The sequence below is a fragment of the Thunnus albacares genome, chromosome 1 (genome assembly GCF_914725855.1).
Source record: "Thunnus albacares chromosome 1, fThuAlb1.1, whole genome shotgun sequence".
Classification (NCBI taxonomy): domain Eukaryota; kingdom Metazoa; phylum Chordata; class Actinopteri; order Scombriformes; family Scombridae; genus Thunnus; species Thunnus albacares.
The window spans coordinates 13,928,651-13,947,312 of record NC_058106.1 but is presented as its reverse complement, the minus strand read 5'-3'; the positions used below and the strand labels follow the sequence as shown (position 1 = coordinate 13,947,312).

At 42.1% G+C, this 18,662-nt stretch overlaps 2 protein-coding genes across 3 annotated transcripts in view; both read right to left on the bottom strand.

The window, feature by feature from the left end:
* Positions 1-1,466, bottom strand: part of fam214a (family with sequence similarity 214 member A) — a 32,688-nt gene extending 31,222 nt beyond the window's left edge. The window contains exon 1 of the mRNA XM_044338699.1: positions 115-1,466. Coding sequence (XP_044194634.1) covers positions 115-145 — 31 coding nt within the window. The 5' untranslated portion in view covers positions 146-1,466. The remainder of the gene's footprint in view (positions 1-114) is intronic.
* A 7,119-nt stretch (positions 1,467-8,585) lies between these two features.
* Positions 8,586-16,960, bottom strand: onecut1 (one cut homeobox 1). Of its 2 annotated transcripts, none has more exons than XM_044360471.1 (2): positions 15,476-16,960; positions 8,586-10,886 (listed from the first exon to the last, which is right to left on the bottom strand). In XM_044360471.1, exons 1-2 carry the CDS (start codon positions 16,545-16,547, stop codon positions 10,597-10,599), a joined length of 1,362 nt encoding a protein of 453 aa, XP_044216406.1. In that variant the 5' UTR covers positions 16,548-16,960; the 3' UTR covers positions 8,586-10,596. The 2 variants fall into 2 exon arrangements, with proteins under 2 accessions (XP_044216406.1, XP_044216412.1); XM_044360477.1 differs by having other exon boundaries at positions 15,491-16,960.
* Between the last annotated feature and the right edge of the window lie 1,702 nt (positions 16,961-18,662).

The window sequence follows — 18,662 nt, the reverse complement described above, 5'->3', positions numbered from 1 at the left end:
ATTCAGTCCACTTAAAGCTGAAAATGTACAGCTTGCCCAAATACTGACCTTCAGGGCCACCTGAAGATGTGTGTATGTGTGGGTGTGTATGAGTGTTTCTAGTGGTCCACATACCTCGCTCGGGCTTCATGTTGTCCAGTGTCATCAGGTTGCCTTCAGGGTATCTTGCGGGGTCTTCTGTCTTCTCTTTCTCTATCACACGCTGCCTTGACAGCAATGCAACGGTGTCTGGACCCCCACACCCTCTGTGCCTGAGACCTGCCGTCTTAGCTAAGCAATAATATCAGCTGTGAAGCCTGCGTGTTGGTGCCAGCTGCCCCCTATCCAACAACAAAGCATTGCTTTGTTAGCATGCTACTGTACGCTTCCATCGAGTCGCACTGTATTGTTCAACTGACTGATACAAAGACAGCTGATAGCCACTAACAGATAGCGTTCGTTAATGCAGTTGTCAACCCGCTTGCTAGCGAGCAACCAATCTGACATTTGAGTAAATTAACTAGCAAGCTGGGCTTCTCTTACAGCCCGTTTCAAATTCCACCACCTGAACAGACACAGTTACGTCGCGATGCATTTCTGTGTCTCCGCTCCTGTAACGTTGGCTGCTCACAACGACACTAGCTATACGAGAACAGGGGGTTTGCACACACAACTAACTAACTAACCTTATCGTTTCAGTGTGGTTAAACGTCTGCTGGTGACGACGACGACGACCTCCCAAACATCCCAACCCCCAACGTAGCGCAGGTAGGAGGACGGTCTCAGTATTTATATATATATTTTTTAGCTACGACAGGAACATATTCAGCGTATCAATCTTCTCACAAAGTGATAATAAAAAGGGATATGGTCCACTTTCTGTCCATCCACGGCTCTCGAACCGTCACCATCTACTTAACGTTAGAAACAACACCTGTACTGACTTCCTTTGTGGTCTTCATTAAAACTTTTCACCCCGACAACAAATAGGCTCCGATCCCAGCGAGTCGCTCACGACGGCAACCGTCCCTCGCGAGCCCTTACTAGCTAACAGTAGCTGATGTGTCGCCGACTGCTAAAATAGAGCTCGATACTAATGTTACTTCGGCCGAAATGCAGATGAAAGGAAGAACAGTGAGTCCCTTCTAGTCGTGATGCTTACAGTCTGCCTCCCCTCCTCACTTCCCTCCTCACTGCTGCTTGTCAAAACAGATCAGTGCAGCTCCAGTCACGTGTCCCAACAACAGCCCCGCTCGTCACTTCCCTCACTGCCAGCCTCGCATGAACTCGCAGCCATAGCAACCGCCAAGTTAGAAGAGTGGTACCAAAACTTGTAAGGAAGACACACATAGCCGTGTCTGGTGAAAATCACGGCCTATAATTGTAGTTTTTCTTCTTTCATAGCTCTGTAAACATTAGCGACAATTAATGTGACTGAATGATGAAACAGGACAAACAAGAGACGGGCTACGCTCTGCGCGTTCACGTGCGCACGTGAGGGTTCGTGTTTTTTTACGTCGTGAACATTTTGTTCTGGCTTCAATGAGGCCAAAGATCGTGTGTTTAAGGTAATGATGTTATATGTTGTAGTACTACAGTCCACTGAGAAAATCCTGGCAAATATTACACAAAATGATCAGTATAAAAAATTTTACCTGGTAATTTAAAAAAAAAAGACGTGCGCTGCAAACCTATTGTTTTGGTTCTTTGTCGCTTGTAAATCAAAAACATTTTGTTATTCGTGCATTGCGCTGGTGTAGGCTACTATTTCCAGACAGCTAGCTTACTTTCAGGCTAATTTGTAGCCTATTTGTACTTTTTTTAAAAACAATAACAGGAGAGCAGAAGAACTTAACTTAAAAATATTATTATAATTATTATATTAATAATGAATTCAAACATGAATTAAGTTAAATTCAGAAAATAAATCAAATGAGAATATTCACTCTGAACATCCGCTAACATGGTTGAACTTTGACCCAATCATTAAGTTACTTATCAAGAGGGCTAGACACAACAAACCACTACAAAAATAAATTTTTTCAAAAACAAAAGTAAAGTTAAAAGTAAACCCCCACATGTGAAGTTAAAGTAGGAAAACAGACCTAGAACCAGTGGTTCTAACCACTACCCCAGTAAGTGCTGGATGTGGTGATAGTTTTGGTACAAATAAAAAAGAACAGAGGAAGAGCTCTTTGTTTTAGTGTCTTCTCTGCTGAAACCCTTTGGAACAAAGGCAAAGGCCAAAATGAGGACACTAGAATCTGCTTCACAAATCTGTTTGACAGCTGCAGTTGCACTTTGTGTGTTATTGTTGTTTGTCACACACAGTTAGAGTCTGCAGAGTGGACTTGGTTTTGGTGAAGGATCATTAGCATTATCATGAATAAAAGTATTGTCAGAAAAGTATTTTGGATAGACTACTGAAAAATTCATGTGAAAAAAGTCTATATTGTTGTAAAGGGGCCACATTTTTGATAAAATATGTGCCTGCCAGTCGATTTGCTGTTAGACCATTTAATTTAAAATTGACCAACTTGTCCTTTGTTTCTGATACCAGAGACAAGTGACCCAGAGAACGTAGGGTCATGGAGTCCACAAGAACAATGCAAACACCTACCAGTTGATTATGGGCCTTTATCTGGCAGGGGAGCAACGTTTACAAAGTTAGTCTACTGTCACTGATTTACACCAAAATGAAGTGTAAGGGTTCCTGTACTTTGTGATGAGTCAAATGAAGCTTCATCAGCAGTCTGTGATCATGCATTTGACAAAAACAACTCACATAAGACACCATGTGGTGTCCTATCAAGGTTTTTATTCAGAAACAACTGTGGAAGGGACATTTTTTGGACAAGGGGGACGTAAATGATTCTCGGTTCCCTGAACAGGCCACAATAATGACATTTAAAGATATTTATGGTGTCAGACCCCTTGATAAGTTGACATAGAGCTTAAAACGGTCTTGCTGTGGTCCTGAGTACAGCAATACTGGCAGTAAACCAACATGATGCCTATAGGCTACATAAATAGATATATGGTTAAGGGAGGGAAAAGCTGAAATGCATGGCAGACCTCAAGTAAAAAAATTAACCATCACTTCATTTGATTCAAGTTTTATAAATAACATGCTTGATGAGTAGCAAAAACATGAAGAAGATGCTAAAAGTGTGTATGTTTCTGTTTAATTGGTTCTCCAACTACTGCCAAACACAATCACAACCCATCCTGAAACAATCCTGAAACATTTTGAGTTGCATTTTGCAATGAGCTGCAATTACCTGCAACACACTTTGTGCTGTAGTTAGTGTGATGATGTAAGTTAAAGATAAATACTCCAGCTAACAGTAACAACTCCCAGAAAGCTATGACAGTACAGTGGTGATTATACTGAGATACTGGGACATTTTCCGATTCACTGATGGAGGATCAACAAACAAAAACTCTATAAGCCCACAATCAATGGGTCACTCTCATTGAACCAAATATCAATTCAAGTATTGATTTCCAATGTGGGGATACAGTTGTCTGTGTTTGTAGGTATCTGTTTTACTGTCCGAAATCATCAAATATATTCATTTTCTGTGACTTTTTCCTTTAAGACTGTGACAACAATACAACACAAAGAAGCCATATGTTTGCAAAATCCATGCCATAGCTCCATCTAGTGGCAGAATACAAATAATGCAGCTAATAATATTTTTATCACTATGTATTACATAAGTATATACAATATATTATATATTATTGTATACTATTGTATTGTATCTATCCATCTATTGATACAAGCAAAACAAGACAGGAGAAAATGGAGAAGAACAGCAGGGAAAGAGCTATAGTTCCAGAGATTGAAAGACAAATGTACAAATAAGAGTGCATCTAGAGTGGAGCAGTTCAGACATGTTTCCAGGTATTGGGAATCCCTCGGATCATTGTCCTGTGACTCCTCATTCAAGGCAAGTACATTTATAAATATTGTAGACAAGGAGTCCTCCTTTATCTATCTGGGATACTGTAGTGCCTTTATTCACTTTGAGCCAAAGGCTGGAAAGTGTATACACACATACAGTATGCTCACAAATACACACACAACACAAGCAGGTGACACAAGCTCATGACCATTTTTAAAAAGCTTTACAGTTGCAGGTAAGGTGAATGAATCGTTTGTCTCAGGTCTTAGGTATTTTTTCTTCATATCTGACATGGTGTCTCTGGTTTCATTGCATCCCAAAGGAAAAGTCTTTCCAGGCATGAATCCTGGTTTGGCTTCTTTGACAAGTTTGACAAACCTTTGGCTCAACCGAGGGCCGAGGCAGAGGTGCGATCTGTAGCCTGGGCCAGTGGCACGGTTTGATGATGAGCAAGACATTCATTCAATAATCAATTTGGTAATCCATCACCTGGCCTCCAATATTTACATGCAAGAGTTTGTCTTTATTGCATTCACACTCATTCACACAGGGATTACTAACAGATGGATTAGTAGGGTTTAGCATCACAGAGAGAGGAAACTGTTGGAAAAAGCTATTTACTTTCTACCTTTATTGCTGTGTTCTTGGGTTCAATTAGTGAAACTGCTGATGGGTTGAAGGGTGGAAGTCTCAGCATGTTTGGTTTATTTGTGATTCTGTGTGAATATGTTTATGCTAAAAAGATGACCCAGATGACTTTACTCATTTAAAAGTTATGATTGTGATTAAAAAAACATTTAAATGGTTACATTAACTTGCTTTTCTGCACTTTGGAACTCTAATATGGATGATTGACACAAATGTGATCAATTCATCTTTGGTATGGGACTATAACTCATAGCAACATTCAGTTCCAAAATTATCAAATTGGGGGATTAGTAAAATAATTTGCTGCATGCATTTACTGCTTATTTGTTATTTTTCTAAGCTAAGAATATACTAAAGATTTACAGAATATACATGCTTTTCAATTATTGACTGACAGATTTCAGCAGCTAAATATTCTGAATTGCTACATATAGCATGTATGAGGAAGCACGTTTGATTGAAATAGACTGATTCAAGCTTTTTACAGTAATATAAATGCATATATATTTTTATTGGAGCCCCCGGTGCAGACGCACCCTGACAGCATTTATGACATGATCCATCTTCTGAAGCTGCTTGTCATGCAGGTTCCCATCCAAGACAGACTTATATGTCTGCTTGTCTTGTCCTCTACTTTTGTATCTGATTTGATGTCGTATTGATTCAATTTGCCTGTCTGAGCAAGAGAAGAAAACACACACAGACGCGCACACATACATGCACACACCAAAAATAAAAAAATAATAATAACAAGAGACAGGATTCAGAAGCTGGAAATACCAACAGTTTATTTTCTACTTTATGTGACTACAGAAATGTTGAAACATTTGAACACTGAAAAAAGCTGGATGACATCATCACTTGCTTCTCAATTTTCTTTCTTTTTTTTTCATTTGCTTAGCAATCACAACAGATGATATTGCACGGCACTGAGAAAGCAGTAGCAAAGCCTGGGAAACAGCAATGACAAATCAAGTCATGAGACATGGAGTTATACATCTGAGAGTAACACCGACAGTATTGCCTCTCTGGCACACACGCGCGCACACGCACACATACACACACACACTCGCACATGCACGCATACTGAAAACTGAAGAAGCATTGTGAGTTGAGAAGGAGGTCAAAAGAAAGATCAAGGTTGACAAGAGCACAAGGTCGACGAGAGCAATGAGATTTCATTTTGAAATGCAAGTGCAAGATGAACTACTACTGTAAATCTACTCCTAAATGTCGATGACAACAAATATGCTTGTTTATCAAAACCCTTCAAGCATCTTTGTATATGAATAGCTGGAGGACACCCCTCTGTGGGTGAGAAACTAAGTTCCCCAGCATAAGAGATCCAGATGATTGTCTTAGGCGCCGCAGTATTGTTATGAGACTTGTAGCCAAGCTACCCATCATATGGGAACTCCTTATGAACAAAATAAATAACACAAAATGTGATAATGGGGAAGAAATAGGTCCACACTGCATCCATTCCCTCAAACAGGCCTTTATAACTGTGATGTAAGCACCTGCACTTTGCTGAATAATGGTCACACTTTCCATCCTTTGACATAATGACTGTGTAACATACTGGTGTTATCTGCCATGGACATTTTTGACATGATAATTATCGTCAGTCCTTGGAGATTCTGTGCTGTCTGAGCATGACAGAGAGGAAGCAGTACTAACAGTAAGGCCTCTTAAAGACCGGAGGGAGTCAAACTTACTGTCATGATATGCACCAATCAGCCACACACATGCATACACACCAGTCAACAGCTTGACAATATGCAGTACTTACAGATTATAATAAACACAGAGACGCACAGTAAAGAAAGACACAAACATGCACCAAAACTCGCATACCTGCATTCCTCAGTGTTACTTTACATCTGAGTTGCACACACACTCTCACTCACTTGCACTCTCCCACACTCAGGAAAATAAACATGTCCCCATACACACTCACACACTGATTCCTTGGTAAGGTTCTTTGCAGTTTTATTAGACTTTGCTCATATTCATTACACGAGTACGTACCAAAAGAACAGATACTAGATGGAGCGAGGCGGCAGTGCCACGGCAATTAAAAACAGACCCAGCTCCGCGGCACAGCCCCTGGCAGACCGGCTGCCCAGCCTCCACTCCACCTCACTCTGTGTATGAGACAGCAAAGTGAGCGGGACTTGCAGCCCTCGTTTCAAATGCTTCAGATTGTACATTGAACAGGAGATTCCCCACATGGTAGAGTAAGCTTGTCTACATAGCCCTACGCCTTCTACATTCTATACCCGTGCGAATGGCAAATCAAAACTCAACAAGTCTACCTCACAAATGCCAGTGCTTTTCAACATTATACATATTTTTTTCCAATTTTTGGTTTGTTTTAAAAATCTTTGGATGTGCAGTAATACCCATAAAATAATTGTTTTTAAAAAGTCAAAAGAATAGAAAAAACACACACACACGTACACACTGCTTTTTGCCAGCTGTTCAACAAAGTAGCTCCTGTATAACTTTGTCTGCAATGGCAAATCAACTGTCTGGGTTTCTGGCAGTGTTTAAAACACACATTGAAATGCCGGCTAGGATTTAGCTGAAGAAGAATACAAACTACTCCTTTGTTATATCTAAGCGTGGGAAATAAGGCTGTAACATAAAACTGTCTTTTTTGTTTGTTTTTTTTTTCCAAAATCCTACTATATACAAATCTAGAGTTTCTACAAATGCATAAATTAAAGCAGTGGTTAACCAATACAAAAATGCAATTAAATTAAAATCACAACACAGAAGTAGAGAAAAGGGAAAATATGAACACAATATCACAGCAGTTGGTTTTACCCTGTAAAAGCAATAGTCTACCATCATAATATTGGCATAACCCAATGTCTGATAAAAAATACGCTTCTCCCTCCATCCCATAAGTTTCATACATCAACCCTGAAACTTGTCCTCCGTGACTTGAAACAGAGCACTTCTGCCAAAACAAAAAACTTCAAAATAGATAATCATACAGCTTTTTGAAGTAACAATAACAATTACCACACGAGTGGAGTTCTGCTTAACTCACAGATAGACGTCTCAATGCAGAACTCAAAGGAATTATTACTATGAGGTATTCAGAGACATTGGTAAAGACATGCACGGCCAGAGTGCTGGACCTTCCTACACACAGCAGAGAGACAAGGAAGGTTGGGGTAGGAGGGATGGAGGGTAAAGGGGCAGGAGAGAGGAGAAACAAAGAACTTTGGTTTAATCTGTAGAAGTGGACAACAGAAATTCCTTTGGTATGTTTTCATTGCATGGTTGCACTGGCGAAAGCACCACGGTGTGATTAAAAAAAAAACCCTTTTCCTTGTTTCTTCAGTAGTGGCCCTTCTACAGGCTGAGGTATTCACAGAGTCAAAGGTGAGAGGTCAACAGCGGTTTAACACTTTGGTTCAAGCAAGGCACTCGTCCTGGGAGTTTTAGAAAGATTGCAACACGTCTGCTTCTACTTTCAGGAACATGTCTGCCTATAGTTGAGTCAACAATTCTGCCCATGGCTATGTCAGCTTGTCTGCCTATTGTCATGTAAAGATGTCTGACTTATTTGTTGGATCATTTTTATCAACCTATAGATACACACTAAGAGGCAGGGCCAAGTGGAAATAAAGCTGCAGAGAAAAGACACTCTAGCGGGATTCTCCATCAAATCCACATAGATTACTTTGAAATTATTAATAAACCGAACTAAAACTTTAATTTTACATATCTTTTTGTTTGCCACAATGTCAGCTTGTACATTTTTATGCCAACAAAGTGGTACAAATGTATGCTTTTGTATTGCTAACAAGCACAAAGAATGATCACGCTGCTAGCGAGAGCTGTACCCCGCAGGCACCTGCATGGCCGGTTGTGTGTATCTATGGCTAGATCAGCATATCTGCCTATAGCTATATCAGCATGACTATCTATGGAGCTGTAATCAGAGCACAGATGAAGCAAGAGCACGCATAGCAGGGGTGCATGGGTTGAGTGCAGGTGGGGGGTGGGGGGTGGGTGCGGGGGGGAGAGGGTAGAAGAAAGGAGAAGGGGAAGAGAGAGGAGATGGGGGGAGGGGAGACATACAACATCTTTTAACACCACTCGTAGAGGCCGTGCAATGAGAAAAAATCTTTGGTTATCTTTGGTATCATCAAAGTGATAGAAATCACGTATGGAACTTGAGTGAGGTAGCATCTTTGGTTCACACTATAAAACATCAGCAGGTCTTGACACATTTTTTTTTTTTTGTTTCTTGTCATCTTTTTGGTTTTTTCTTTCGGAGATGAAGAAGCAGCTCTCTTTCCCTGGCCTCTCCTTCAGCGCTTGTTCTGATGAATGTAGAGCTGCTAACCCTGGCCTTGAGGAGGATGACGGCAAGGGGCCAGCTAATATATCTAATATGTTACGCTGCCCTGGGCCAGCCCTGTGTAGTGCTTTCCTCCTAGTGCTGAAATGCATAGCTTACCAGGAGAGAGTGGAGGCAAGATGGGGGCTGGGGATCGGCGAACAGGGTGGGGTGCTTTCGTATTCAGGTGACGAGCTGACATTGCTGTGTAAGCGCCGGAAAATGATTTGATCATTGATATCATCCCCTACACCCAACATCTTTGATGAGGAGATAAAATCAAATACATATGAAGAGCATGGGGATGCTGAATGCTTATTATTAAGGTGGTGACAAAATTTGACTTAAAAAAAAAACATCCGAGGCCCTCTGTCCCCCTCACAGTGTCAAGACCACACATGAAACATGGGAGCCAGCATCTTGTGTTTTCACCTTTACAGAGAAAACATACAACTGAATGGGTTAGTCTTTGTTTTCCAGCTGCTGGCATTTGAGCACATCAACTAGAGTTAAACCTGTGTTAGGTGTTAGCTAAACAGACTTACAGGAAAGGAGGGATATGTTATGATTCATCTTCACAATGAGCATTTACAGTAACATTCACGAGGCTGATTGTGAAGATATAACTGGAATATTTAGTTTGATTCAAGAAGGCAACGATAAGGCAAATGTAAATAGTTAATTTTCAGGGTTGTGTCATATAGTATTTCCTTTTGCAGGGAACATAAATAAAAATACGACTCAAATGTTGTAAGGACCATGAACAGTAACATTCTCTTCTTCGTGGCTCCTAACTAACAGTCTGTTTTGGGAGGTAAGGGAGGAGATGAGGTAAAAATACTTATTAGATTATCAACTACAAAATATACTCTTTGGTCAATTACTTCTTAGCAGGTTATTTAGTGGTTTTATTTCTAAGTTGCATGAGAGGCTTCAGGGTGTAGAAGGCTTTGGTTTCTCTTTTTAAATTATTCAACGCTTCAGCATGTTGGAAGAAAGCACTACCATGTGGGTTGAGGTTTTGGTTTTGGGTTCAGGGTTGGGATTTGGTTTTGGGTTAGCAGTCTACGCTGGGCATTTTCTTGTCTGTCTGGAATGCTTGATGGAAAGACAGACAGCTGGACAGACAGACAGATAGACAGACAGTCCACCGATCTGAAAAGGTTGCACAACAATCCAGTCGCTCCTGTAGGATTTTTTTTCCGTTGATTGGCCAATCCCACCGGAGCTCCACATTCTGGCTGTTTTTCAAGGGTGTGGACAGCTGCAGATCAGACTGCCAACAGGCTGATTAAACCTCCATTTAGGGACCCATCATTAAAACCAACCAATCAGATTAAAGATAAGGATGGCGAATGATAGATTGATACTGGGTGGGGAGGCGTAGGGAGGGGGGGTTGTAGTAAAGCTAGAGACCAGTGACAGTGAGTGTGTGTGTGGGGGGGGTAAAACTATAGTCTTTTTGCAGTATGTTACACATAAATGTGTTGCTGAAACAAACATTTCAAAGCAGGTCAAACAAGAAGTCTTTGGTTTGTTTTTTCATCTTTGGATACTATAAATATCAATATAGTACAGGTTTAAGGGCAAAACGTTGCTTCAAGGTCTTTTTAAGTTTCTCTTTGTTTCTCTTAAGTTTTAAAGCTTTTCCACCGAGGTTGAGTCAGTCCATGAGTTGGTCAAATCAGTCCATCTTCAGGCTTTGGTGCAGGCGTTGGGGCCAGAGTTGACTGAGTGACCGGAGCCATCGTCCACCCACTTATCTAGGCTCCGGCGGCGTGCGTTCATAAAGAAATTGCTGACTGTAGCCAGCTCGAGGCCCAGCTGCTGGGCAATAGTGACCTGCAGCTCTTTTGATGGACGCTTGTTCTCCTTGAAGATGGCGTGGAGCGTCCGCCGCTGCACGTCTGTGAACACCAGCCGGGGCTTCTTGCTCACGTTCCCCCTCTCACTTCTGCCGTGGTCCTGTTCCTTACGCTTACATGCTGTGGAGACAGACAGACAAAGAGAGAGAGAGTGTGTTTGTGAGAAAGGGTAGAGGATAATTGTGTAAAAATGAGTTACAATTGAAAACTGATATAAGAATCTTTTCTGTCTGGGTTGATTGAAAAAATGCTGAATAAAAAACTGACCCATGAATTATCTTAGTGGAGCTTAGCCTACAAGTCTGCAAGTTTTCATTCTTATTGGGACACTGATATGATTATTAAAATACAATAAAAATATCTGACATTGTCCAACCCCATTTTGACCAAAAACAATCCTGATTTGCATTTTTTTCTGGATCAGATTTTTTCTAGTGGAGTACAAATTCAGGTGCAAAACATATTAAACCTTTCATAGATGCTTATATCAAGATAATTCAGTGGATTTTACTATTAAGACCACACTACTTTCTATTGCTAATTTGACACGAGAAACAAAGATAAAAAACGGTAACTCCACAATCCTTCAAATCAGCAGTAAAATGAGCGTTTGGCTGATACCAGTATTGTTTTCGAATTGTCATAACTTGTGTAACTTGTGTATAACACCAAGATCTCAGTTGAAAAACTGATTTTTCATAACTGTAATGTGTTACCCTGCAAGAAAGACATTGTTTTTATGTTCTCTTACTTCTTTCCTCTTAAGAAAAGTTAATATCGGTTGACATCAACAATATGCCTCCCAACGCATCCTAACAGCAGCACATTTTAATGCTCTGGTTGAACTTCTGTTAATTGGCAAAACAAGCTGATGCTGCGAGTTACATTAAAACAATGATATCTCAAAACTGGATTCAGTCATGCATATTTTAGGCATAAAGTGTAAATGACCAAATATGTTTATATGACATTTTCTGCCTTATAAGCACCTATCTTGGAAGATTTTCTGCTGTTAGGTATAACAATCATGTAGGTAGGTAGAAGCAGTGGCATTTCAGTTCCAAATACCCAGACACTCTTTCGTTGGGCAAACCGTGAGGGTGCATGGGAAATGACAGTGGAATTACACTCTTCTTCATTTTGACCCCATGCTGCCCCACAAACCCCTGGTGGCCCCCCCGGACCAGAGCTAGAGCACCGCGGGCCCGGGTGGAGAGCAGACAGACAGGAAGCCTGTCAGCCAGGAAACAATGAGCGCTGTCCACGGTGCTGAAAGCAAACGGGGCGCTTCAACAAACATCTCTGGAAAAAAGAACTGCAGATCATCTAATATTTGAAAGACGTCCTTGGGAATCTGTTTGATGGGAAATTAAACCTGACATCAGCTTATTTTATTTATTTATTTTTACTTCACAAGCTCTGATTCACCCCTTTTAGAACGAGGTTCCTTAGTGAGCAGGGACCAGGAGGGGGCAGGCGTGGGCTGCTGGAATGAGGCCTAATATGGACTCACAGGGGAAATTAATGGACGGCATATTCTAACCACAAAGCAATTCTTAAACCAGTGCTGATTAATTTTGCAAAATGCACCGGGTGAATAAAACCTTTAATTAGAAAACCTCAAAACAGAACAATGCCCAGAGGAAAACAATTAAATAAACAAACAAAACCCATGCAGAATCTGGGAACAAATTACCCAAATAACAATTCTATGCGTATCACTTCACCATAAAAATGACTGCATTACAATTCTGTATTACATGAGGATTTTTTTTTAATGTAGTCAATAGTGAGTTTAAATTGGCTTATTACTTCTTAACTATGGCATTCGTATAAGTTCGGTCTTTAGTTTTCGTGTATCATTCCCTTCCCAAAGTAGCAGTAAACAGTAAGCTTCATGAGGGACAGATTAAAATAAACATAATTATTAAATCAATATACTTAAAGCTGATTGTGCCGATCCCACCTTGTAACCTCATTTTAGTAAACACTTTCTCAGATGTGTGCTAAAGTACAGTGCAGCGCCCTGTCCGCATGACCATAAACTGGAGTAATTGTGAGTATGAGGAGCACGGTGTCTCCAGCGCTGGTAAATATTAACAGAGAGTCGGAGCTCCTCGTGTACGAGCTGCTATAAATCAGCAGGAGTGAAGGCCACTCAGACAGCAGGAGCCACCACAGAGCGGCCCGGGCCAGGCCGGCAGAGGAGGCCCGGCCAGAGAGGCAGCTTTCCCAGGAGCAAGGGACATAACAACGGCCTCGTTATCAGGCTAATCACACACACACACACACACACACACACACACACACACACACACACACACACACACACACACACACACACACACACACACACACTGCTGCTGCTCCCGGCTAATCATTAAAAACACAGAAGAGATAACTCCACACACTCAAACACACTGCACACACTGGGCCTACTGACACTGTGACGATAGTCCTGCGTTTCATAATCTTACAGAGCACAAGAGAACAACAAACAGACCTCAGTGCTAGAAAATGCTGCAAATATTCAACTAGAAAACAAACTCTCTGCCTATTCTAACGAGAATATGCATCTTAACCTACTGTAGACAGATACATGTTCACCTGTAATTCTAAAAACACCAGAAAAACAGCTTATGTTGAACAATTACATCTGTTTAATTAATTTAATTTAAATAGACCTCACTTTTCTGAACTCGTTTATTCTGTCTTGTGCCAAACAGCCTGCCTACTTCTATTCTATTCTATTCTATTCTATTCTATTCAAGCACATTGATATGGGTAATTGAATACGTGGGAAAAAGAGAAAAGGCCCGAGATTAATTTCAGAAGCCTGAAATCAATAAGTATATCACGTCTACTTCAGAACACGATCACATATCTAGTTCACCTCGAAACGAACGGATCAATAAAATGGCGCTCAGCCTTTTCTCTTCAAATTAATTTAGTTTTTAACTGTAAATGTGCCACTCTTAACCTGTTTTTGGTGCACTTTTTGACAAAAGCCAGCATTTTATATTTGAAATGTTTGTTTCTGTCATTTCTATTTTTGAGCAGTTTTAGTAGTTTAGTATTTTTTTTTTAAATAAAAAGTTCAGACATGATATAATGTGTTCAAGAGAAGCCGAAGAGGAAAAATGTAAATAAAGCAGGTCTGAGATATTTATTTTCTATGTATAGCCACTATAAATATCTCTTACTTAAAAAAAAATCAAAGCAGCATCAATACTCATCAATAGGATACTGATCAGATTTTTGCTCCAATTATAGGTTTCACACATAGAAGTTAACACTAATAATCGAATGATGATCAAATACAAAAACAGCATTCAAAAATTCAATTAGTTTTTTCACTCATTTTCAAAAGTCAGTGATAAAAACCTCACCTTCAACCAACACCCCCCTCCACACACACACACACACACACACACACACACACACACACACACACACACACACACACACACACCCCTCCACACAGCAGCAGATGGGAAAACTGAAAAATAATCAATTGCGAGTACACTCACGTGCGCACACGCACGCACTCACCCACCCACCCACACATACTCAAGTACACGTACTTTCCACTATGGAGCCACAGCCTCACTTTTCAAAAGCCAAAAAGCCCATTTGTAGGTCATTGATTATTATTAAAATCCATTGGATGTCTGTTGACGCGCACGTCCGATATGGACCTCACCGCGCGCCCTAATTGACTCGTGTGTACCTCAGGGACAAATTAATACAGAGGTCTATCAGTTAATTAGAGAAACCTCAGTCAGGGTTAGTTTACGACCAAATCATAAACACATGCTCTATTCTATTCTGTTCTATTCTATTCTATTCTATTTAGAGCAGTCTGAAATTAAGAATTAAGGACTATAATTTGACCAAAGTGAGCCCATTCCACTGGCATAAACATTTAAATTTAGTTTATTACACACTCTCAAGAACACGTGCACACACACCTTCCTCTCGCTCTCTGTTTACACCAAGGGCAACACCAAAAAGGCTGATCAGTTGCATCTACACCAAAATAAACACATTCCTAACGATTTCTGGGCGAAGGATCAACTTACGCACACAATCCAGCGGTCGATATTTTGAGGTAAAATGACATGAGCACTTGTTTCACACAACCCCAAAATCAGTGTAGAGACAGAAAAGGGACGCGTATTGATTGGGCATCAACTCGTCGAAGCGCTCCTCAAACTTAGAGAATAGAGATATTGTTTAACATATTGTATTGTGTTTGATTTTGTCCATCCAACAGACCCTCCCTCTCCCCATCACAAGAAACCAGGGTCGTCAGGTCATCAGACCCTAAAACATGGCCTAGTTCTTGCCTTCATCTAACATCATTTTCTATCAAGACTTCCAGGATATTTTTATAACGCGTAAAAGTGGAAAGATTAATAATGACAAGTTATTTTGGTGAATTATTAGACTTTCAGCCTAGAGGAAACATTTTCCCTGAATGCTACCCTGATGTGGTTTTAAATTCCACTTCAATTGCTGGAACATGTTTAGTGTTTTTCCTCCATCATGAAAAAAACTACAAGAGCATTTTTGGTTCCCAACCCACTTGACCTGTCCGTTGCTTTATAAAAGGTAGCGTTCAGGGTCAATGTTCCTCTGTGCTGAATCAACGCTCCTGTTCAAGCGTCACATTCAGAAGATGAAAACAAAAAAAGGGGGGGCTTTACCGAGGCTTCGCTCACCTGCGAGCCTGAGCGCACTCATGCGTTGGAACTCAGGCTCCTGCAGCCATTTCCACATGCGACGGAAGGTCTCTCTGCCGGACTTGAGCTTGGACCAGGGTTTGGGGTTTCTCAGCAGGTCGGACAGAGTCCCCTGGGACCTGCACAGGACCCGCTGGGCAAAGATGGCCTGAGGGATGCTGTAGCGCTTCAGCTCCGTGGTGATCCTCTGCGCCACCTCTTTGGTATTCACCTCCTCCATCTGTCCCCCAGAAACACCACCCGCTCCACCGCCGCCCCCTTGCTGCCGGAGCCCGGAGGCCTGCTCCCGGCTGTTCACCGGCCCCTGGCCGTGCCCCTGCGCGCCAAGGTGGGCGTGCGGGTGGTGGTGGAGGCCGTTGATTTGTACCATACCCGCTGAGGAGCTCATGTGCTGCTCCGTGTGTCTGCCGAGCATGGCCGGATGGTGAGCCTCAAACCCGCTGGGGGTGAGCATCTTCTCACCAGGCATGGCGGCACCGGGATGAGCGTAGGGCGGGATGCCGGCCTGGGTTGTGTGTATGCTGGCCAGACCGGAACCAGACAGAGGGGAGAGGCTCTGGCCCATGCAGGGATCCTTGTGATGATATGCGGGATACAGACTGTTCATAGGAGCCAGACTCCGGTCCTCTCGCATCAACGTGAAGCTGCCGCTGACATTTCCGGCGATCCTCTGGTGAGGATGAGGGTGAGGATGATGGGGATGGTGGTGGTGATGATGGGGAGGAAACTTGTCGGACACCGTGGAGATGGGGGGTAAGGGCTGCAGGGGGGTTAGGGTGGTGTAAGTGCTGCTCGCACTCATGCCAGGGGGGGCTTCACACATGCTGATGGCTGGATGCAGGTGTCCATGGTGGCCGGGGTGATAGTCTCCACTGTCCAGCAGGGTCGCCATGCCCATAGCGCGGTGGCTCAGACCCCGGGGGCTCGGACGGGAATGCGGACTGTGGCCACTCAGCAGCTCTCCGTGACCGGACACGGACTCATGGCTCACTCCGTGCAGGTCGCCAATATTCTCCATCGACAGCTGTGCGTTCATGATCCGGGCAGCGCTGTGGACAAACCATCTATCTGACCTACCGCAGTTAGCTGATGTCCAGAAGTCTTCACGTCCAGTAAAGTTCAATTTTCTTTTGTTGCTTTTTTTTTCTTCTTGCAGCAGCCTCCTCTCTTATCGCTGTCCTTATATTCACCTATTTGATTTTTCTCTTACCTCTGACGCTATTTTGCAGAATGGAAACTCCTTTTCCGAATCCTTTTTCCGTTATATTTTTGTGTTTTTTTTTCTTTTTCTTAATTTCCTGATTCTCTTTATAATTCAAGCCCCCCCACCGCCAACCAGCTGTCCTTGCGCTCCGGTCGGGTGCCGCGCCATCTCTCTAGTTGTGTGTCTCCAACCACTCTTCCACCGCAGCACAGATCACCGTCTACACATGCGCACTAGGGACACCCATCTCCTCCCATACTCTCTCTCTCTCTCTCTCTCTCTCTCTCTCTCTCTCTCTCTCTCTCTCTCTCTCTCTCTCTCTCCCTCTCTCTCACGCGCACATCCACCGCCACATTGCTCTGACGTCAGCTACCTTATTAAGGAAGGGAGGTATCAAACCACCTGCTAAAAGCTGCTCTCCCCGATAACCCATATTCAGCAGCCTATGGCCTTTACTGAAATGTTAAAAAATGCAAATAGACGGATCTCTAATAAAATCCTCACAGAATCGACCCATGGAAATGGGCTGGATGCAGCGTTTAATGTTTAATTGTCAATTGCTATTTAGAAAATGTTAAATTCATTAGGGCTATAATGAGGCTTTACCTTCAGTCCTCCTTAAATTATTAAGTGCAAATGAAGTAGTCTAAACTTCCGGGTTCATTTGGAGTTGATTTTTAACTAGTGTGGTCTAGGATTCAAAACCTCCAATGAAAACACACATAATTCTTAAGCAGGAAGCAAAAAAAAAAAAAAAGAAAAAAAAGAGGCACAACAAATTGCAACAAAGCATTATAATTTAATTAGTAGCCACAGGGCTGCCAGTAAAGTTATATTCATAGACATCACATGGATCCATTCTTTCATTATTAGGCTACTTCAGCTGCACCACCCTGCCCCCACAGCCCTGCCAAGTATGTGGCGGTTTAACCAAACGAGGAAGACTGTAGTACCTTCTCTTTTGATAGAAAAAGATGAGCAGATGTGTCTATTGTTCAACCATTAGGCTTAACGAACCAAGCCTAGCAGTATGTGTGTGTGAGTGCATGCGCATGCACTTGTAGGTACGTGAGGACGCGCACACGCTTGTCCTATTTGGACATGGAGCACATTTAAATATGAAATTTGAGAATTATTTAACTATTAAAAAAATGGCTTATACGCTATGATATAAAAAACACCAACACATCTGTTTTTTTATTTACACAAAAGAGGAATTTTATTTTTGTTGACAGAGACGTCCAAATAAGACGAATACACACATTCACAGCATCTCTTTAAAATCCAAGGCCATGGAGGAAAATGACAGGCTGACACATAACAGGACTGATGTCTCTGTGTTATTGTAGAGCATCATGCTGCGTGAGTGTCAAACTCCCAAACCTGCAAGCCTGATAAAAGCCGGCCCCTGCTTACATGTCAGGGGCCGTTTAGCTTAATAGAGCGGTAGCGCAGAGCGTCCTCAGCCGGCCGAGGTGACAGCTTGCAGCGGTCAGTGTCCTGCTGGACCCCCTGCTGAATGAGGGACATGTCAAAGGTGACGCTTCAAGACTCCCAAAGCCAACATCTGCGGGGGGACAGATTAACCTTTCAGACTTTTCCCTGTCCTGGACCTGCTAGGGGCCCCGCATCTGTCAGGGTCCCCACAATAGGCCCAGCGCTCGGTTGAACGAGTTAAATAAAAGAAAAGAAAAAAAAGAGAAGAAGTTAAACTGTCTCTGATGTGAAGTCAATGTCAACGGCGTGTGTGTGACGTGTGTCGAGACAAAAGGACACTAATTCCTCGAAGTGTGGCTGTCCAACCGTGTAGTCCAGTGCACATAATAGACTTTATAAAGGCAAGCAAATACAACAGCGAAACAAAAACACTGAGAGTATAATTACATATTAATATTAAAACAGTTGATGAAGAGCACCGCGTTAATAGGAACCCTACACTTTAATTTG